At 51.4% G+C, this 23,144-nt stretch overlaps 1 protein-coding gene across 1 annotated transcript; it reads left to right on the forward strand.

Annotated features, from left to right (window-relative positions):
• Positions 1-19,262: 19,262 nt before the first annotated feature.
• LOC119092821 (solute carrier family 17 member 9) lies at positions 19,263-22,507 on the forward strand. The gene is made up of 6 exons (XM_037215740.1): positions 19,263-19,373; positions 20,081-20,255; positions 20,793-20,922; positions 21,372-21,434; positions 21,508-21,604; positions 22,481-22,507. Exons 1-6 carry the CDS (start codon positions 19,263-19,265, stop codon positions 22,505-22,507), a joined length of 603 nt encoding a protein of 200 aa, XP_037071635.1.
• The last annotated feature ends 637 nt before the right edge of the window (positions 22,508-23,144 follow it).

The raw sequence follows: 23,144 nt of genomic DNA on the forward strand, positions 1-23,144 counted from the left end.
AGCGAAGGTCTTCTGCATCGGTCCGCGTCGGTCAGAGCGCAGGTCCACGGCATCGGTCCGCGTCGGCCAGAGCGCATGTCCACGGCATCGGTCCGCGTCGGTCAGAGCGCAGGTCCATGGCATCGGTCCGCGTCGGTCAGAGCGCAGGTCCACGGCATCGGTCCGCGTCGGTCAGAGCGCAGGTCCACGGCATCGATCCGCATCGATCAGATCGCAGGTCCACGGCATCGGTCTGCGTCGGTCAGGGCACAGGTCCTCTGCGTCGGTCCGCGTCGGCCAGAGCGAAGGTCTTCTGCATCGGTCCGCGTCGGTCAGAGCGCAGGTCTTCTGCATCGGTCCGCGTCGGTCAGAGCGCAGGTCCACGGCATCGGTCCACTCACGTTGTCGCCGTTGGGCAGCGGGGAGTGAGATGACCCGAGAACATCGCGGTCCAAATGGCGTAGTGTGGCGGGATATTTGGACGTCTGCGGACTGTTCTTTTGTCGTCTGCTGATCTTTGGTGCGATCTCTGGTCGTCTGATGATCTTTAGTGGGATCTTTGATCGTCTGCTGACTGCTCTGCCAGCGACGTTACTCAGTCAGACCGGTGGTGCCTCCAGCTGCGCCGGTAAGTGTGGCGTCGCTGTCATCGAATTTTTAATGTAGCTGGCTCCCTACCTGTTGCGATTGTCCCTGCGTGCCAGGGCCGGCATTAGCTCGCTGTCTTGGAGTAAACGCTCCCGAGAAAAATAGCTCAGAGTTACTGGCCCAAGCATTCTTTGCTCAGGTGTTACATTATTTCGGAATTAGCTGTACAATTTGGTCTATCTCGCGGTGCTGGAGACGAGGGCTGATATATTCTTGCCTTGCACTGAGAACTTGCGGAGCATTTTCACCATTACTATACGCAGCCAATGGTCTTGAATTGCATGGTTCAGGAAACATATTTTAAGCAATCCTGGAGTCACAGATGTTGTCACAGGTTTGGTAAGCTTCGATGACAATAACAACATTGCAATAATTTGTTGTTTGTGAATCAAAGACCATTCCGAATCCAAGAAGCTATAAATATAACTATCTGATATCTGACTGGGCTGCGTGAGTCAACTTCGCCCGAAAAACCCACGTCACGGTACGAGAGTTGTTTGCTGGTGAGAAGTCATGCCGCTCTATGAGACAATGCGCGGTGTTTCGTGTGTTGGTGGTTGCAATCATACCATGATTGAAAACACCAGCAACCTTTCCAACCACCCAACAAACGTCATTGGTTGAGTCAGATCCAACATGTGATTTTAAATCGACGTGAAACTGCCTGGAGAAATAAAAATATACATATTTGGAAACATGAAAGCACCAAATTACATGCACGGATGATAGAAAACCAACCGGAACTCAAGATGCGTACTCATTTTCTTTAAGCAGTCGCCTCTGATGGCGTGACCGGTCACGACTCAAGTGACGTCGTGACGACGCGCAGTTAACAAAGCCACGTAACCATGATTATCCCCGAGGAGGGGGGGGGGGTCTTCAGATTCTACCCGAACTGCTGCTATTTCTGCGATAACACACAGCATCTAGTACAAGCTTCACCACTTAACGCGTCATATCCCTCGTAATCCTTCCTGGCTGCATCTGTAAGTGAACATTTGTAAGTTCCTTCTCCATGGATCATGGGAGGTGACAATAAAGCTGCTATTTCCTGCCTTTGTTGGCCGCCAGGCACACGTGGGTGGAGATTACCTCTCTTCCTACCCTCGCCCCCTCCCCCTCCCCCCCCCCCCCCCCCCCCCACCCCCAACCTCCGCGGCACATCTGGGTTGTTCTGCCGAATCGCCCGCTGAATCCTGAGCTTCAACTGAACGTGTGGCTTGGATTCTTGTCTACACTTACATACCCATTGCGTATGTAAAAGTTTCATCAGAATCAGACTTTCATTCATATCAGAAGATTTCGATAATGCAAAGCTAGGGAGTCCATGGTGGATTTATTTCATGTTCCAGAACAGGCACCCGCGCCACCCTCAGATGCTGCAGCATGCATGTCATAATGAATGCATGAGTCGTCGTTCCAAAATGATTACATTGGTAACACAGTGTAGACTTTGTGAAATTAAGGCATTCCGCAATGGGTTTGCGCTAATTGCAGTCTTTCGCCGACAGATGAAACTAGAAGAAAAATAAATTACGACGGATCCCGATCAAGGTACTGCTCGACGAACAGAATATAACATACAGTACAGAATAATATATGATATACAACACAATACAGAATTAAATATACAATACAGAATATAATATACAATACAGAATATAATATACAATACAGAATATAATATACAATACAGAATATAATATACAATACAGAATAAGAACGTTACGCAAACAACTCTTCAGGTAAATCTTTCAGCTCATTTGTTTTTTTCTTGCTAGGGACAACGGTAAAGTCAAAACGAGCCAAGTCAAAGGTTTTCGCATTGACCTGGATTCGAACCGAAACCAAAGGCCTATGAGTCAATGAGTCAACGTCAATGACTTGAGAAATCGTGTTTGATTTATTCGTTTTTGACGTGAGAGCCTTCATCAGCCGAGCCATACCATCTGGCAATGGAAGGCATCTGGCTCCAGCCTTATGCAAACTGGGAAAATTCATCCATCAATACTTGGGTGTTGATGTTGACTTTGAGTGGACGGTGGTAATGACGGTGAAGCTGTTATTTTTACCATTTTCTGGATCGCAATTCGGGCGCCTTCACCTTTTTAACATTTCATACCAGCCTCTTGTGGAATGAACTGTGCAGATGACCAGGGGATTCCAAATTGTTTGGCCACAAGCCTTCGGGAGACCCCCAGTTTGTCATGTGCAGCAAGTATAATTTGCTTTCAGCGATTCGCAGGCATTTTCCTCGAAGATCAAGTGTATGCGGTCTGGCGACAAGTTCTGCACACGGAGATCTAGATATCTCAAGATGCATGAAATGTCGTGCCACCGCGACATTACTAAACCTGTTATTTTGTCAACAACAAATCTGTGATCGAGTCACGGAAGGCTTGCATACTCGGGGTGATATGCTGACCTCATCATCACGGATAATTCGCAGACCCATGATCATACATTATAAGTGGACCTTTGCAATTCCACCTACTTGTAGATAATGCGTGTGGGTGTTCACGTTAATCGCGTGGTCACAAATAGCTTGTCGTAAAACTCTGCAATTTCACCTACTTATAAAAGAATATGCGTGGGCCTTCATTGCGATCACATGATGAAAAAATCGTGAAGTTTTGTAATTTCACCGACTTATGGTAACTACGCGTCAACTTTCGCGTTGATCAGATGATTACAAGGATTTTGCAAGGCTTTGTAATTGCACACACTTATGAAAAAATGTAGGTGAATTTTCATGCTGATTCACTAATCACCGAAAGCTCATTAAGCCTTGCAGTTTTGCCTACTTATGAACAACGCATGTTGACTTTCACGCGCCAGAAATCTTTGGACTCGATAACTTTGTTTCTCCTTCACAATGTCGCAGACAGTTTCTCCATTCATGCACTTCACCAGTTGCTAGGACGCACTGGTTGACTTGTATGCAGCATTGTATCCGTACGTTGAATAAAAACGTAAACAAAGATTTCAAATAATCTATTTTCCAATTCCATGCCCGTTCTTCCCGCTAGAATGAGAGGTAGGCGACGACATATAGCCCCATGACTGCGTGCATCGCAACGCCCGAATAACAACAACTCGCTTATAACCTTCCGTTTCCCGACTCACCCCACGACCAAAACCTGCAACGCCCTTCAAAATGGCGTGCTAACACCACCAGTCACAAACCTGCGCAAGAGCATCATTCAAACGGGCAAAGCTGCGCGCTGATTGGCTGGGCGTTCTGTCCGAGGCTGGCTGTTGTAACGGCTCTGTGCCCGGCTTCTTCGGCTCTGGGAGGCATTCGCGTGGAAGAGTACCTTTTCCAAAACACCCTCTGCCCTACTGAGCTGGAACCCCTTTCCGTCCCTTGCCTGCTCTAAATCAGCTGTACCGATCCGTTAACCTGCCTACTTTTGCTAAGCACTATAGCTCTAAACGAGAGGTTTTGGCCTGCTTCACAGCGCGAAGCAGGCCAGGCGCTGTAAGCGTCGGTATTCCGCCACCACCGTCGTAATCGTGACTTGTGTCTGGGCAATATCAGGTAGGTGGATCCCAGTTAGCAGGACACGGAGCCATAATTTTCCTCGAGGAAGACGGGAGCACCATTGCCAGATTTCATCCGTACTCATGGCTTAGGGGGCCATCCTCTCCACCCCCTACCCCCCCCCCCAGGCTACGTCCCGGAGTGAACATTTGTAAGCTGTTTATTCGTGACCCACACTGACACACTACTTCTGACTACTACTGCTGACACACTACTACTGACAGAGTGCAACGCTACTTCGTGCACTCGGGACATTGAATAACTAGTATTTGGTTACGGCTCCGGCTTACGTACAGCGGCTTACGGCTTACGGGTTATGTACAGCGTGTCTTAAATTTATTTTCTAACCCTGCGTTGCCTGCGGCAGTTGTCGGTCGCCCGCGTGTGTCATTATCACAGCCATCGCGGCTGGAGCCTCTCGGGGTGTTTTCGATGGTATGGTCTGTGCGCACCGCGTCTTCCCAACGATGGCCTGGTCGGCGCGCACCTCGTCTTCCCAACGATGGCCTGGTCTGTGCGCACCTCGTCTTCCCAATGATGGCCTGGTCTGTGCGCACCTCGTCTTCCCAACGATGGCCTGGTCTGTGCGCACCTCGTCTTCCCAACGATGGCCTGGTCTGTGCGCACCTCGTCTTCCCAACGATGGCCTGGTTTGTGCGCACCTCGTCTGCCCAACGCACACCAAAAGTGTCTGCCTACGAAGCGCCGAAATCCGTCTGCCTCTCGCATGCACGCCACCGGCATTGGACGGGCGTGAATCTGTGTCACGACTCGTCACGAAGTTTGAAATGGGCGTATCTGCAAGTGTCACGGCAATCTGCACAGAACTGAACTCTGACACCGAAAGAAACTTCTTGGACTCGTGTAATCAGAGTTATTTGGAAGCGACTGTGAATTTGGGAGTGAGTTTCAGCTTGAAGTTGGCTGCTGAGCATGGCTGCGTCATTGATCATGCTGCTCTTCGCGACCCGTCGCGAAGTCTGAATCACTCGCACGTGCAAGAGTCACGCCCATCTGCGCAGTCGTCCGAGCTCTGCGTCCGGCTAAAAATGCGGACGTACATGTAGGCGGAGAACCAGGTGTGCGCCCGGAGAAAAGTGGAGATGATGAAAAGTTTCGGGAAGTTTGGTCCGGCCTGACTGCTGTGCGGAGGTGATTGCAAAAATAGTGTAAATACATCATGCGAATTGTGACAAAAGGAAGCGTAGGCAGTAATATGATGTAGTATTTCTTGAAGTAGCTACCCGAGAGTTCATAAACGTTTCACACACAGCGCACCCACACCTGCACTGCTCTACAAATCCGTATCAAACCCAGCCCTTTCCGATCCATCAGTCAACCCGGCCACCGGCCGCTACCGTGACGTCACCGCGCCACTCCACCGGCGCTGCCGCGTCACTTTCGCCGCCGATCCATCTCCGGCCCGTTTGGCGTCGTCTTCCGGCGATCAGACGACGTCGCGTCCGCCGCCGCCGTCGGGGGTCTTGTTATCCCCGCGTGGGACGACGGACCACGAGCGACGAGCGACGAGCGACGAGCGACGGCGGCCGCCCTGGGGCACGTGGCTGCGCGCGGGGAGGTTTCTCCGGACGTCAGACGCGGCGCGGGCGATGGATTGCCCGGGCGCTGATCCGCGCCAGGTCCTTTTGCCGCGGACGGGGAGGCAGTGACGGTGGCCGTAGGCGGCGGTGGTGGGCTAAGTCTGCCCGAGGACACCACGAGCTCCTGGCCTCCCCCGCTCCGTGTCTGTGTTTGGGTCAAAAGATGGTCTTTGCTTTGGGTTAAAAGATGGTCGGTGCTTTGGGTTAAAAGATGGTCGGTGCTTTGGGTTAAAAGCTGGTCTGTGCTTTGGGTTAAAAGCTGGTCTGTGCTTTAGGTTAAAAGCTGGTCCGTGCTTCGGATTAAAAGCGTCTGGCGATTGCTACAGGAGGGGACGGCGATTACAGGGCAGCATTGCTCGGACGTTTGACGTCATCGCTCGGACGTCTGATGCGTTCGCGCGATGATTCGAAACGCAAAGATGTGTGTCCGGCATTGGTATTTCGTTTTACGTTGTACGATATGTGGCGATAACAGCACAATAACTGTGGTCATCAACGGATATGCTTCCACGAACGGGCCGCAAGCGAAACAACGGCTTAGCCCCAGCCCTTCAGATCTCGATTGATGGAAGCTCCTTCTTACGAGCACATTTACTTACGAGCGTCTGTCCCCTTCCCTTCTTTTTTTCTGTGGGATCCGATGTTTTTCTAAGCCGCCTTGAGATCCTCGCAAATGGCTGAGAAGCTATTCATCAATACCTCAGCTACTCTGCCGCTGGTGACCCCGCAAAAAATCGGCCGATGTTCGCCGGCGGCGTCACAGATGGAGCCACCGTCGCCGGGGAGGCAGCAGAGCATGAGGCGACAAACGCCTGATGGTGCGGCTCTGGCGGCCACATGCTCTGGCTTTGGCCGTGTCTTTCATATGCAGATTCGCCGTGACGTCTCCATCATGTGCCCGGCGAGGGACCGGCACGATCTGTGTCACGTGTGGAGTTTTGTCACCTGTGTCACCCGGCGAGGTACCGGCACGATCCGTCACTCACTGAGCTGTGTCACCTGTGTCACGCGGCGAGGGACCCGCACGAGCTGTGTCACCTGTGTCACCCGGGGAGGTACCGGCACGATCCGTCACTCACTGAGCTGTGTCACCTGTGTCACCCGGCAAGGGAGCGGCACAATCTGTGTCACTCGTGGAGCTGTGTCACCTGTGTCACCCGGCGAGGGGCCGGCCCGATCTGTGTCACTCGAAGAGCTGTGTCACCTGTGTCACCCGGCGACTGTGTCCGCAGCGCCTGCCATCGGCACAGAGCGAGCGTCGGCGGTTCTGGAATGGCATGTTCGCTGACATTCCAAAACCCGCCGTGCAATGTTTCGCTAGTTAGCTATTGAGTTTTACCTACTACGACGACAGCTACTAACTTCCTGCCGACAGCTTGCTGGCACACACACGCCCGAGCTGGTGCCGGTGCTAGAACCGGTCCCAGGTTTTCAGAGAGGCGCCGCCCCTCGAGCCGCCTCTCTCCTGCTGGTATTCCACTCGGAGGGATGTCCGCCATATGTCGATCTCGCGGTGTACTAGTGGCGGCCTGACTTGCGACATGGCCGACCTGATGTCGTCGAGGACTTGATAACCCCCTTAACTCGACGCGAGCCATATGACTGGACGCAGGGGATTTCTCTAGCAGATTGGGAACAGTTAGCAATGGGCCCGTTTAGCATGGTGTTCGGCGGAGCCCGCAGCCGCGTGAAGTGGGTGATGACACTGATGATGGAAACTGACTGACTCCAGTGACTGACGGTCACCGACTGACTCCAGCCACTGACGCACACTGATTGGTTTCAGTCACAGACAAACACTGACTGACTTCAGTCACTGACGGTCACTGACCGACACTAGTCACTGAAATCAATGCCACTGGAGATGAGTTCCTGTTCACTGCCGGACCTCCTTCACTGCAGTGTCCCGTTCACCGCCGGGACCCGGTCACCGCCGAACCCGGTCACTTGGACCCCGGTCAACGCCGGACCCCGGTCACTGACACCTCACAACTCAGCAGATCTGTCCGTCAGCTGCTGGTCATCAGCCGTCTGCTGCATTCATTATCATGACGGCCGTCAGCTGGCGTCAAAGGGTGGGGTGAAATCGACGCTGGCGCGGTGTCCACGGCACCGCTTGGCACGGATTGCGGGCGATGGCCGCGCCTGTCTGTCATGGTCACGGATCCCCAGCGGCAGCTCTCGGGGGGGGGGGGGGGGGGGGGGAAGAGCGCTGCTGCACCCCGGCGGCCCCAGGGACGCGTCGGCAGCGGCAGCGAGGTTACACGACGCTGGTGTGGTTCGAAGATGGCGTGCTTTGGCGTTCGTGGAAGGTTCTTGATGCTGTCATGCCGTGACTTGCACGCTTCAAAGGTAAGAATTGACGGATTGCCATCGGCGCTCGTAACCGCTAGGACCACTGTCGTCGTCGTACGGCGGGGCGTCAGACACGTGGATTTGCACTTGGAAGGTGCCGCACCCAGTGTCGGCTGCAGACGGCCGACAACAGCTTGCGTGAAGAGCGAACAATTATCCGTTTTCTCGCAATTCTCTCTACTCTTTTGTCATATCATCCCACTACTGACAGATGGTTATCATACCGCTCGCCTCGCCCGCGCCGTCCACTGAACCAGAGAGCTTGCCCCGCTGCCTCCAGGAAGCGGTGGCCCGCGTTGGCCAGTTGGTGACCGTCTGGGTAGTCACCTTGAATGGTTTGGTTGGAAAGCAGCGACGCACGTGGAGCATATGTGGTGCTTTCGGTGCGCGGACATGATAATCGCGCCGTCCGTGAGAGTGGTATTTGTGGCTCAGGCTATTACCGACGCTCCCACTTACCTCTATCGGTTGCGGCGAATATCGTCTACAAAGGCTGCAAAAATGTTAAGCACAAAAGAGGTGCACTGGCTGCTAACAACTGACCAGAAGTTGCACTGCTCTTATCTTGCGTTGTCTTGAATTGCTCGATTAACACCTTATTCAATTCATCTGAAGAAGGGACTACCGTTTCCTCGATGTGCGTTGTCCACGTTGTATTTGCACTCTTGCAAATCAAAGCAAGTGCAGCGCTGGTCTTTGGTAATGGAATTTGGGCGAGAGCTCTCTCAGCCTCTTCACAATTTGCGTTTTCGAGTTGTATCTAGCCGTTCGTGAGTAACCTGGCTTAGACAAGTTGGTGGCAGAATGGAGCTAGAAAAAGCGAAGCTGACCACGTCTTTAAAACCAATATTTATCACCAACGTAATTACATTCTTCCTTTCCCAACTTGTTGTGCAAACACCAATCACGTCTACTTCGGCCCTCGCCATGTGCTGTTTGAGATCGCCCACGGCTGCCGTAAATTAGTCTCTTCTCACGGCTCATGAGTTTATTACACAATGCAAGTTTCCACAAATTACAGCTCGCTTGATGTCATCAACCAGCTGTTTATGGGATATTCTTATCGCCGCTGGTAGCTGTTTCTCCCTCCGCAATTTACCAACGCATGTGTTTAAGTTTACAGTCGATGAATACAAACGATTGGCACAAAATGGCACAAAAAAGGGCAAAATCCTTGCCCTCTTCGCTAAAATGTGTCGGCAAATATGTGAACGATGATCTTTATCAGCACGATTCACTAGTAATTCACCTTTAAAATTAATCTGATGCGACAACCTGTGATGCCAATGATGTTCCCTTTTTTTCCCGGCCAGTGCAATTTTCTTTTGTTTGTTTTGTTTAGCAATGAACGCGCAGACCCAAGCTAGCCTGACAAACATAGACAAGAGCATAGCCGAGGTAGCTGCCCAGGTCGTCTGCTGCTCGGACATCAGCCCGCTAAGTGTCACGCGGAACAGTGGGAACGGCGGATGGCAAGCGCCCGAGGCATAGCACCGAATGAGTTTGAGTCACGACCGAGTGAGTTTGAGTCACGACCGAGTGAGTTTGAGTCACGACCGAGTGAGTTAGAGTCACGTTCGCGCATGAACCCCCCCCCCCCCCATCACGGACGCCTTCAAGGCGGGTCGGAGCGACTTCTCAGAAACGCGTGAACTCTGACACAGAAAGAGGCCTTTTGGATTCGTGAAATCAGAGTTATTTGGAAGCGACTGTGAATTCGGGAGTGAGTTTAAGCTTGAAGTTGGCTGCCGGGCATGGCTGCGTCATTGGTCATGCTGTCAAATCCCAAAAAGGATGGTGTTGGACACTTGAAAGCTGTCCATTAATCGTCTGAATGTCATGCACCCTTCATATCACATCCAAGCCTGCAATTTTTCAGTTCAGCCCAGTTTAGCCCAATTTTGGTTGAACAATGGCCTCGTCATGCGCAAACATGTTAACGAAGTGTCAGTCCTTGCGGCACTTCTCCAATGTAAATCACCGGCGCTACTGACGTGTCAAGCTTTGCCACCGTTCTCAGATGCAAGTCCTTCGAATCCTTCGAGCCTTCCGATTGTCGTTTAGGTCGTTTTTTAGACGCGAATCCCAGTGTTTCTCAAATGGCAAAAATGTGTAAAACCTCGTGACATGCTCAAACGCCTGTCCTCAAGCATTACGACTGCGATTCCCCGCGGCAACTCACATACGCAAGTGCTCTCAAACCAAACAGCTCATGGATTTCCAGCCGCGAACTCTCACGCGAGTCGCGGATTTCAAATTCCGTAGCAAATTTGACAAGCGAGTCCTGGTGCCGTTTACCGAATGCCAATCCTGCCCGCGCCAGCAGCTGACTGCAGCAGGCGTCACTTTCATCAGGCAGATGCCGGAATCCGTGACCGACGACAGATCGCCGCTCCGGAGAAACTGGTCCGACCGGCCTTGAAAATCAGCTCTCACTGTGCGACAATTTTTGACCGGAAGGCCGACAGACTCCTTGCTCTGCGGAGGCGTAGGAGCAAGGAGCTCCTACAGTTCGTGGGAAAGGAAAAATTTGGAATGCAATTCGCACAGCGACATGATGTGGTATGTCAGTCGGGCTATGGATTGATAAGTTGATTGATTGATTAATTTGAGGGTGAGCTTGGTTTTTCAACGGGTTCGTCCATCAACACATATCCTCACAAGGCGCAGTATAGACAACTTTTCCTCCCACTCGCAATTTGTTCTTTTTTATCTCTTGGCAATTTTTTTACTGCTGGTCAAATGCTGAGGAGGTCGAGACAAGGGGTATAGTGCCGTTACTGGAGTTGTGGGATTGGGGAGGAGGGAGGGCTGAACCGCAGAAATTGGCTCATCTAGATCAAAAACCTAACGGACGGCTCTTTACCGGATTCGGCTCATTCTCTTAACAAATTTGGGGGTGTGGATCCCGAAGTGAGGACAAGGTTGTTAGCCCTCTCCCCCAACTGAATAAGAAACTACACCCCTGGTCGAGCCAAACATCTGGAAGGATGGAAGGGGTATAAACCCCTTAATAAAAGATCAAGCTCCGTCCATATAATATATTGTAATTATATTCCAAGGGACGTATTCAGCGCCGGCCCTGATCATGTTCTGACCATCGCCGAACCTGGTCAGGCAGCGACGGCGCAATGTGATAGGCCTACTGAACCACTTCGGAAACTGGAATGAGCTTCTCTTCAGGAGGAAAAAAACATTTCACGCCAACTTCTAACAGTTGGACGACGGATCATTCGAGCGTTAAACCCTTTCATGGATACACTTACATCTGGCACCACTTGGGTGGCAGGTGATGGCCAATTAAAATCTAGGCTAATGATTCTTAGGATTACCGATCTGACGTGTTCTAACTGACACTGTTCGGCTGCTATTTAATTTCTGGGCATAGGCACTGCACACACGGCAGTGAGAAGCCAGCAGCAAGTTACAATTCAGCAAGAATGAAACCCGGCTGAAGCAAACAAGGACTGAACAATGCTGAACTGAATGTCATGTGCAACCCGATGAGAGGCCAGAAGAGCACTGATACAAAATTCTCAATTAAATTGAAGAAGCTCCGAATTTGGAGGCGCAGCTGTTTTCCATGATCCGGTACCCCCATTGCAGCTGCCCAGCCACAAATCTTTCAGCGGAGGTGCTGCAATTTCGCAGTTGCACCGCCCGTCGTCACATCTAGAACAGCAGGGACCTCACCCCAAGAAACGCTAAGAGGCCTCCATGCTGCCTTCAAAGGTGCGGTACCATTAAGGCTCTGCCTGTGGTCCAGGGTGGCGGCCCCATCCAGGTCTCAAAGAAGTAGCGGCTATGGACCGAGTGTTAACTGCACAAGATTTTGGTTTTTGTCCCCCGTAATCATAACCAACGGCATAACGCCAAATAAAGCTCATTCTCTCATGGTGAACAGTCGATGTTTGGCTTTGTGACTCGCCGAACATAAGCATCATCTGATGTTGCATCATCATTTCACATAAGCATCGTCCGATTCTGCTTATGTGAAACATCACAATCAGTCATAGTTCCGGGCATATAACTTCTGTATTGTAGTGGATTGGGTGTCGCAATTTTTTACGCTAAATGCAAAAAAGCTGAGGTATATTCTTCGGATTTATTTGGTATATTTCTGCGGCCAGGATTTTCCCTTTTACGCCGACATGCTTGCTTACTGTAGTCCTGAGCATTTATCAGTAGAAGACAAGCACCACAGGTGGTATTTTCATCTTGGAAGCGAGTTACTCTTAAGCGCTACGGGCGAAAACAGCGCAAAAGTAACAGCACTTCGTGTTTTTGTGTTAACCAGGCATCAATCAGCTGCTCTTTGGGCAATGAATTACCTGTTCGTTTGAGGAAAAATGAAGTAAGATATCCTCTCTTGGTGCGTCGAATTTCTCTATAACGGCGTTCAACCACCACAAAACCACGTTAGCGGGGGCGAGGGCGGACCAGCAGTGCCTGCGGCAACAGACGCCGGCGAGCGCTGGGCGTTCCATCGTCTCGCCCGTCGGAGCCACTGCCGTCATCCAGCAACCAGCTGTGGTCCGTCCGTAATCGATGCGCACACACGCGACATTCCATAAATCATGGCGGCTTTTCGCCGCAGACGCCACCAGCCAAGCGAAAGTCCTTCCGTGCTGTCCGTCTCCAGACCAATTCTCTGGCCCCACCCACCTCACTGTCGTCCTGTCCGACCCAGCCGGTCCAGCGTCTGGCGCCGGGAAATGCGCGCATCAATTTGACGTCGAGCGTCTCCGGAACGGAGGAGCCTTCAGCAGACGGCACGTGCTAGCGCGTGCTCAAATCATTTCCCGGGGATCATCGTTTGCGCAGATGCTTGTGACAGTATTGTGCTTGTGGTGGGCGAGCCGTGGGGTGAATGGCGCTGTTTGCTGCGCTGCGGATTTTCCGCAGGGTTTGTTTTTCATGTCATCGGAGAGCTAACGAGCTTTCGGATCGATGAGCATGGCCATCCTAGATCATGTGGACGACAGACGTGAGGTGAAATTTAAAGACAGTAGCACTCAGATTCGAGCGTAAGATAGTCGCAGGCCACGAGCAGGATAGGCAAACTCCACTTCAATAAAATTCAATCAAACAATAAATCCTTTCTTATTGACAGCAGTGCATTCCGACACAAATCCTCTTGTGAAAGGCAAACTGTAGTCCTGTGAGCAATAGCTTTTTAGTCGTGTTCTCAACGCTACGAACTCATCTGATGAGTACATCCGAATCATATCCAGAATACCCCGACGCGACGTTTGGTGGCTGTAAGGTTTCAAGGCTCCATGCGCGCAATGACCCTTTGGCTCATTTTTATACGCGTTCATGGGTCAGGTCTGGAAAGCTTTGTACGGTTGCCCTGTACACCACACTTCCATTTTCTCCACGTCCTCATCTAGTTACGCACATGTCTGCATTCATACCTGCCTCTTTGTTCTTGCCACTGACGTGCATGTAAATGAACTAACTGAAATATTTGTCTGAATGAGCGTATGGTGGTAGTCCGAGCGTTACGGTAGCAACTAGCTCCTATCCTGAACCTTCGTCTGTTTTTTTTTTTAGTCACTTCTCAAGTCTCGCCCCAAGCATGTTGGATCTAACCACGAAGCTCGACCGGCTGCGTCCCTGACCAGAGACGTAGCCAAGAGAGGGCCAGGGGGCCGTGCTTTCCCGTCCCCTCCAACACTTTTACACTAAATGCTAAGTGGTTTCGAGTATTTTGGTCCCAATTTGAAGGATTTGGGGGATTGGCAATCCCCTCAGAAAATTGTGCTACGCGTCTGCCTCTGGTGCAGGAAAGAACACACAGGTGGTGAATAGTTCATGAATGTGCTTAAATAGTGTTGAATGTGCTGAAGCTGCCGGATGATGCATTTTTTATTGGAGAGAGATGCTAACAGTTGTGTTCATTGGTGAGGAGGGGGGGGGGGGGGGGAGGGAGTTAGTATGTCTCATCGCCGCCACACATACTTTTCGGCACTCTCCACCATGGTGCCGCCACGGACCGTCTCAGCAGTCCCGCATTCCTCTTCCTGAAACCCATCCGCTGTCTCTGGTGGCCAACGCGCAGGACAGGTGGATAGTATTCTGTCTAACGAAGACTGCGGAAGTGGCAGCTGACCACTCTTTAGTCCTAAGAAGAAGCATTAGTATGCGTTATACTACGAAACAAAAATACTAAGAGCCGAATGCGTGCAAAGCCGTGCCATCTGCTCCTGATTCATATCGGATACTTCTGTTGCCATCCGTTGCCTTCATTATGCGCGCCCGGGCGGCCGGTTGAATGCTCTTCGCTCGAGTGAGGCTCAATTTAGTCCCCAGGTATCTCAGAAAACAAAGAGAGCTATAGACACAAAATCCACAGGGTGTGGTGGCTTGTACGTGAGCGCACCTGGATCAAAACTTTTGGTCACTTGATTATGACTTTCTGGCCAAATAAGGTGAAGCAAGGTCAAACTCCGGATTGGTGCCAAAGTGCCCCCCGACCTTCTCATGCAATCACCATGAACGTAGATACCTGTTTTAAACAAGAGGTCAGTTGTGCCCATTTGAGGCCACTTACCTTATATGACCTTTCGCAGGTCACGGGGACCAAAAACATACAAGACTGCTTGTATTTTTACACGTGAATACGCGATCAGGACTATGCTAGGCAATGTGCTGCTGAAAACGAAATGTTGAACTAGGTCATTTGAGGTCAGTGATCTATTTTGACCTTTAGGAAGTCTATGTAAGATGTTTAATGTGGTTCCTGTGATCAACAAATTCCATATAAGCAACAAAACTTACCCTACACAGCAAGCTCTAAAATAAAAAAGGAAATCTTAAACGGGGTGTTCCAGATTTGTAGGGGGTTTGAGTTGAAATAGTCATTAGAAGTCAATAAGAGTCATTAGGAGTCAATCAAATAGTCATTAGGAGTCAATAGACATTTGAAGATCATTCGGCGCAGTTCAAACCCTGCTCTTCCGAAGACTGAAAGCCCTCTATCTTCTGAGCTGTGCGCCCACGACGATGTACAAACGCTTTCGTGCAGACCATTTTAGTGTCATTCAGGCATGAATGATATCATAGCAATGCTATTGAAATTCTGCCAAACCATAAAACAAGCGGGGATCAAAACCCAAAAAAAATGTTATCGCTGCGCCGTTCAGATCTTGCTTTCGTGAGGATCATTTGCTAACACAGTGGACAATAATTGGCTCTCGATCAATGTTAAGCAGCCTGTGCAAGTTTCATTAACAAATCTCGTTTTGCGCCACGTAATATAAGAATTTTAAAATGGTTGCTCGTTATTGCCGAAAGATGACCTGTAATCTATGTAATCAGGTAAAAATGCAATCAGCTAAATGCAAATGCAGTCGATTAACAACTGTTCTGTGCAAATAATTTGAGACTAAACATAAATGAACGGAAACGGGTGAGTGAAAAGTTAATGGGCATGGGACTGGCAGAGATATTTGAACAAGAAATAAAATGCACGTTCCAAAACAACCCAAATTGGAATTTACACGGGCAGGCTTAGTACATTAGCATTTTCCACAATTGCACTTATTTGGGGACGGGTTTACAAAAACTGACTCGGAAGGGGCGTTTGCACATGAGCCTGGGGGCATGTCCCCTCCCCTCCAAACCAAAGAACGATTGGGTACGCCCGAGTAGGTGAACAGATGGGGTCCCGACAAGAGTATAGGGACCTTCATTCAAATAAGAAATACGCACGTCACAATGTAGAGGGCCCCCGAACGAATGAGTGCGTCAGAGCAGGTTAACAGACAGGGTCCCGGATAAAAGCGTAAGGACCTCCATTGGCATATGATGGGAAGTGCCCTAAGCCCAGGATGGAGGGCTCCCGAAAGATCGAGTGTACCCGAGCATGCCTATCAGATGACCCCCAACAGAAGCACAGGGACCTACATTCAAATAACAAAACGGGGACCCGCGCAGGGCCTCCGAAAGATCAGGTGTGCCCGAGCAGGTTACCAGATGGAGCCCCCAGGAAGTGCATAGGGCCCTCCATCTAAATAGCAAGTACCCAAGACCCAATGCGGAGGGCTCCAAAAGGCCGAGTGTGCTCAATCTGGTTGAAAGATGGTCCCTGGACAAGGGGGTAGGGCCCTAAGCAAGTGCCAGATAATTAGAAGGGCCCTATACCAATGCACAGGGCCCATGAGCTTATCATGGGTACGCCGGTAGGTTAACCGAGACCAACGTGAAGGACCCCAAAGCAACAGAGCAACGGAATACCCTGGTAGCTTAACACGCGCTCGGGTGGGGGTCAATTTGCCCCCTCCTCAAAGGTTTTTCCTGAATGGTTTCCAAACGGCACGGTGTAGCTGCATCAAATTTTGTTTATCTGTAGACAATTAAGTAGTGGGTCGTTTCGTATTAAAAATTTCGATGTAGCTTGTAAGGCTGCTGACACACCCTGGAAACAGCGTAGGGGGTCTGGACAGCGTAATGAGCTCTAAAACCTCTCAATTGCCGCCCTCTCAATTAGTGAAGAATAATTTGTGTCTACTCGTGGGCCCTTCACTTTCGCTAGTGAAAGTTCTAGGTCGCCTGGAACCGAAAAGACGTCTAATTTTGTTGCGTTTGTCTAAAAAACTTCGTTTTTTCGGCCGACTACGGACCTATGCGGAGCCTATAGGTACTTTCTGGGCCCTAAGGAGGGGGAAGGGTATAGCCCGTGCCCCCCACCCTCTGCACCTTCCCGTGCTTGGATCATGATGCTGTCGGCAAATTTGTTTTTTTGTTTTGGGCGTTTTTTGGTGGCATTTGACGGAACCCAAGGGCACCATATTATAGACAATATTAGCTAGCTACCATGGCGCATGGATTAGTGGAGGCTCCTTGCTGGTTAGTTCCATAAGCTGAGAGCACGGGTTGGCTGTAAGCTGATATCTGACGGTTTCGGGCGTTTTGGTGACCTTTAGCCTGGTCCAAGCTCACCATTTTCCGAGGAGAACAAATTATTGACCAAGTGACACCGAGCAGTGCAGGTTTAGTTTCAATCAGCCTTACAGGCTTCACGCATTGGATTGCTAATAGTTCTGTTCGGTCGTTTAGCCTCTTTCCATTTTAGTACTCAGCTGGGTGCTGTGTTGTTTCATTTCAAATACGGCGCACAAAAGACAGGACTGAAGGTAAACATACCATTCGCAGATATCGGAATTGTAACTGAAGAGTGACGGGAATACGTGTGTCTGATCAAGATAGATAACAGGTCGTTTTAGCCTGGAAGAATCCGGATTTTCTGGGCTGTGTATGTAGCTTGTCCACATTTAAATCACGATGGTAGATGAGCCTTTGCTTCCAGTGACTGAAGAGAATGCATATGAGTCGGGATCCTCAACGTAAAGGGTAATTATGTTTTCAAACGTATGTTTTTGCGTCCCCATAGCGTAGTTTTTCTCACCTTCAGGTTAGGCACATGCTCAATTCCCATTGTTCCATGCAAGCAAAACATGTGAAAATAGTAAATGTGCTCACTTAACCCATAGTTGTGAGTCACATGCAAGTAAAAGGGCAGGATTTGGTGTACAGGACTGCCCTGATCTGCCCGGCCTACTACTTCATTGACCTAGGACACAAGGACCTTTGTTTTGTTTTGCAAAACAAGCCTATGGGCAGTGTTTTCTTCTACCATTATTGCAATACATTGGTGAGGAATGAAAGTTACCTAACAAGACTTGATAAAAGCAAGAATGACATTAATTTATTGGCTTTTCAGCATTATGAGTTTAGAATTGGCACAGCATGTGTCATCCTCATTACAAATTTGCAGATTAACCACCCTTTTTTGTGCAGCCAAATGCATAGGACTGTATCTTGGGCTGTCTGGATGTGTAATCTTGTGTCTGGTATCTGGTATCTGGATGAGTAAGCTTGGATGGGTCATGATTTACCATCTTTTACAGACATTGTGTGCACAGATTTCCAATCATCACATTTTATAGACTCACATGTCCTAGCTCTTAATGTATTTTCCATTATCATTGTTCACTTATCACAAGCACAGCTTGAAGTGCTGAGCATTATTATTGTAGGAAATGTTTACCTGGTCTTGTTAAAACGGTAGCTTCCAATATATTGAAGGGTGATAACTGTCAGCATAAGATCCCGGACTCATAAGTAAGTGAAAGACAGCTATTCAAAGTTAGCAGCAACACAATTTAATGCTGAACGGAACATTCTGTGCAGAGACATGTCAGAACAGAATCAGAGATGTCTATGCTTATTTGTTGTGTATTAGACTATGCACAGTGGTGTGGAAGATATATGAAAGTATTTTGTATTCTTTCTTAATGTCAAAAGTAATGCTGCCACATTTTTTACATTCCAGTTCTAGTTCCAGTTGACTTCCATACTAGCAGTGCTCCTAAGCATGGTATGCTCATTGTTTCCCTAATATACCTATGGTGTAGATTTTAAATATTGTGAATGCTAACATGTGATTTTTGCACAGAACCTCTACAGAACTAGCTCTGAAGATATGCATGGTTTATGCCTGTGGTACAGTGTATGCTGCCAGGACTGTAATACCTCTGGTAGTTCCGGAGGTTGCCAAGGAATTAGAATGGAGCAGCATTCTTGTTGGTTATGTCCTCTCTTTTTTCTTCTGGGGATATGCACTCACTCAGGTAAGATTTTGTTTTTTTTGTGTTAACAACCTCTCTTAAGACTGAGACATGCTGCTTGCTGTTAGATCATCTTTAGTGTCTGGCAAGAGGCATTATTGGCTGGGCAGGGCCTGAATATGTATGCCCTTTTGGGGGCCATGTTATAGAATGTGTTTTTGCCCTTGAGCTGCCCTAGTTCCTCCATAAAATGTCTTGCAGCTGCCTTTCTTTATCAGAAAATTTTAAGTACTTTTAAGTACTTTTAAGTACTTTTAAGTACTTTTAAGACTTGAGGCACAACAGAGCCCATCACCATTTAGAGAGTCATGTTTTATTTCTATAGTGATGTTCAGAAATAAAGCAGTTTTTGTGCGGGTTTGAGGTGCAGGGATACACACATCAGTTGTGGTGCTCTGTCATGCTCCATCTTAACCACACATTACATTGTGACACTGCTTGCTGCTGCTCCTCCAGGTGCTTGGAGGCCTGATGGCTGACCGGGTGGGTGGTGCTCGCATCATGGTGGCCATGTCGACAGTAGGTGCCGTCAGCCTGCTGCTCTTCCCACCGCTGGTCTCCATCTGGCCACAGGCTGCCATCCTGCTCCGCTGCCTGCTTGGCCTGGTCCAGGTCAGTGTCTCGTCCAGGTCAAGAACCTGTCCAGGTCAGTGCCTCATTCAGGTTAGTGTCCTGTCCAGGCCAATGTCTCATCCAAGTCAGTGTCTTCTCCAGGTCAGTGTCTCATGCAGGTTAATGTCCCATCCAGGTCAGGGCACATCCAGGACCTCGTGCAGGACGCAGGACCGTCGGTCTGGGACGTCGTCCAGGCCTGCACACCAGTGCCCTTTTCTAGTTTGCATGCCAATTTATTTGGTATTGCTCAATAAATCTTGGGTACACAATGGCCTATTTCGCCTTGGAAACGAACGCATTTTCTCCAGTATGCTCAGCGGCTGTTGTATCCCTGTTATGTGTGCAGTTCTCGCACTACCCTGGCTGTGTTGTGCGCGGCGCTCTGTCTGTCCATGTTCATCCCTGTGGGTGCACCACTGCCCCTGCTGCACATCCATGTATTCACGTATTCGGGCACTCCTTAAACTCCAAACATCGCTACTTATTACTGTTGTGTCTGCAGGGTCCCCACTGCTCCTGTGATGTCTGCAAAACCCTTACTTCTGTAGTTATGATGGCAGTACCGTCACCACCCCCGTTACATCCGCTGCGCCGTCCCCGCCCCTGTCACGTCCGCGGGGCTGTGCTCGCCCCTCTCGTGTTCGTGGGGTCGTCCCCGCCCCTGTCATGTCCGCAGCGCCGTCACCACCCCCCGCCTCCGGCAGGGCCCTCACTACCCGAGCCTGGGCAGCCTGAGCAGTCAGCTGGTGCCGGCGCCGCGTCGTCCGCTGTTCTTCAGCACGGCCTTGCTGGGCTCGCCGCTCGGCACCATCCTGGTCGGTCTGGTGGGCTCCGTTCTGCTGGAGGGGCTCGGCTGGCGGGCCGTCGTCACGCTCACTGGTGAGAGAGTTCTCACCAGCGACAGGGCGCATACTGGTGAGAGAGCTTCTCACCAGCGAGAGGGCTCTCCACCGGCTGCTTTCTTTGCTTGTGCGCCCATTACACCGATGTCTGCCTGAAGTTGGGTATGGCCGTACTCCGTTTAACGGCGTCACGGAGATGTGCCTGTACTCCGTGTAACGGCATCACAGGGGTGTGCCTGTACTTCGTCTAACGGCATCGCAGGGGTGTGCCTGTACTCCCTGTAACGGCATCACAGGGGTGTGCCTGTACTCCATTAAACGGCATCACAGGGGTGTGCCTGTACTTCGTGTAACGGCATCACAGGGGCATGCCTGTAACGGCGTCGCAGGGGTGTGCTTGTACTCCGTTAAACGGCATCACAGGGGTGTGCCTGCACTCCGTGTAACGGCATCACAGGGGTGTGCCTGTACTCCGTTAAACGGCATCACAGGGGTGTGCCTGTACTTCGTCGAACGGCATCACAGGGGCGTGCCTGTACTCCCTGTAACGGCGTCGCTGGGGTGTCGCCGCCAGGCCTGCTGTACGCCAGTTCGGCGCTCTGGCTGTACGTGCTGACGCGGGGCCAGGGCGTCCCGGCCAGAGCGGCCGCCGGCGCGTCCGCGGCTGTGCCCTGGCGTGGCCTGCTCTCCAGCGGGCGGGTCTGGTGAGCCGACCTCCCCTTGCCCCCCCCCCCCCTCGCGTGGTCCACTGTGTCCGTCCCACTGCACTCAACCGCGCTCCCGTCGTGAAAAGCAGTGGGGTGGGGGTTGACCACGACTGGTGGTCAGGAGCTCCTGGTTTGGTTCGGTGTAGCCTGCGTTGAGTCTGTCGTAGCTGTGGCGGCCGCTTCGCTACAGATGGCCGCGTGTTGTCGTAGTGGCTGTATACTGTCGCCACCCCTGCACGCTCCTCTCCCGCGTCGTCTGGCGCTCAATCCACCCATGTTTCATCACGTGCGCGGACCACACGCCCGCGTCCCCGCAAGTTGGCCGGTGCTTGTCCCCGTAGCGCGCGCGGCACTCCGCCGGGTGCGGCGCGTGCCCTCCCCAGCCGGGAGGGCCGACGGCCGCGGCCCGCGCTGCCCAGCGACTGAGTGCCGTCCGCCGCCGCCAGGGCTTGTATTCTGGCGCACATGTCGCACACCACCGCCCGGTTCCTGCTCATCTCCTGGCTGCCGTCAGGGCGTGTATCCTGGCTCACATGTCGCACACCACCGCCCGGTTCCTGCTCATCTCCTGGCTGCCGTCAGGGCGTGTATCCTGGCGCACATGTCGCACACCACCGCCTGGTTCCTGCTCATCTCCTGGCTGCCGTCGTACTTTCAACGCGTCCACCCGCAGGCGGAGGTAATCAGCGGTTGCGTCCACCGGTGGCGTGGGTAGTCGGGGTAGTGTGCACGTGCTGGCTCCGAGGCGATCGGGGGCCGCGGTGGCAGGAGTAGTTGGGCGCGCAGTCTGCAGTGGTTGCGTGCGCCTCTGACCAGGGTAATTGGGGTAGCGTGCATGTGCTTGCAGAGGTAATGGGAGTTGTGTTCCCTCGTTTGTGGATGTATGGGTGCTGCTGCTGCCGTGCTGCTTTCGGGTTCGTTTTAGGTCAGGTCAGGTCAGGTCATATCTGATTCAGCCGCGAAAAAATGCTGCGACGTGCAGAGATTGCAAATGAACTTGATGGTCGCATGCATCGATGAACTGTAGCCTGTTTTCGCTGTCCGTTGTGTGTTCACTGTCACTCTGTTGTCATGCATGCTCAGCTCGTCGTGGCATTTTGTCGAGGAGGTCCAATGCCTCGCAATCTTAAGTTGTGGAGTGCATTTGCGAGGTTCATTCTGCGTATAGATGAAACAGCATTAATTACATTATTCCTCGTAGAATTAGCAGGGGAATGGAGAGACATGTGCGATATTTCACTTGCATGCCTTTATCGAAACGAATGTTCGTTTTGATAACGGCATGTAGCCGAAATATGACACTTATCTCTCCATTCTCCGGTTTATTCGACAAGGATTAAGGCTACTAATACGGTCGCCTCGTGATCCAATCAAACAAGCCTTCACTTTCTCCTCGGGTAAAGTTTTAATATTTCTTTTGATTTGGTGTGACGTCCTGTACAATGTTTTCTCATTTCATGTGTGGGCTTTATCGAAATCCTCGGCTGTTGAAGCGCGTTGCCTGTCCGAGTTTGGCTCCCTTTGACCCAGGGTGACCTGACACCCTGCCTGGCAGCCTTCCGAGCGCGGCTGGGTGTCCTGACACCCTAGCTTGGCCCGAATAACTGGTCGGGTGTCACTTAACACTCTTTCCCGGTATCACGTGCCCCTCTCCGGTGTCACCCGACTCCCCATCCCGGTGCCGCCTGACTCCCTTCCCGCGCATTACCTAACCTGGCCGGGTGCCACACGACCTTCCCAGCTGCCACCTGACACCACTTTTGGGCGTCACATTACACCCACCGGCGTCACCTGACGCCCCGTGCCGGTGCAGGGCTGGCTGGTGAACACGCTGCCGTTCGTGTTGAACGGCGCCGGCACGATGACGTCCGTGCCGCTGGCCGCCTGGCTGCTGCGACACCAGTTCAGCGTCACCGCCACCCGCAAGCTCGTCGAGGTCGGGTCGCAGCTGATTGCCGGCGCCGCGATGCTCGCGCTGCGTGAGTGCTGCGCCGCGGCCGCCGCGAGGGGCGCGATGGAGAAGGAGCTCGCCGTGGCGCAGGCACCCGTCCCCAGAACAGGGGTCTGCCTGTGTTGGGGTCGTAGTACTGGCCTAGGGATAGGGATCTGCCTTTGTCGGGGCCGTAGCACTAGCTTAGGGATAGGGATCTGCCTGTGTTGGGGTCGTAGTACTGGCCCAGGGATAGGGATCTGCGTGTGTCGGGGCCGTAGCACTGGTC

This window comes from Pollicipes pollicipes, unplaced genomic scaffold (genome assembly GCF_011947565.3).
Source record: "Pollicipes pollicipes isolate AB1234 unplaced genomic scaffold, Ppol_2.1 Scaffold_1600;HRSCAF=1878_pilon_pilon_pilon, whole genome shotgun sequence".
Taxonomy (NCBI): domain Eukaryota; kingdom Metazoa; phylum Arthropoda; class Thecostraca; order Pollicipedomorpha; family Pollicipedidae; genus Pollicipes; species Pollicipes pollicipes.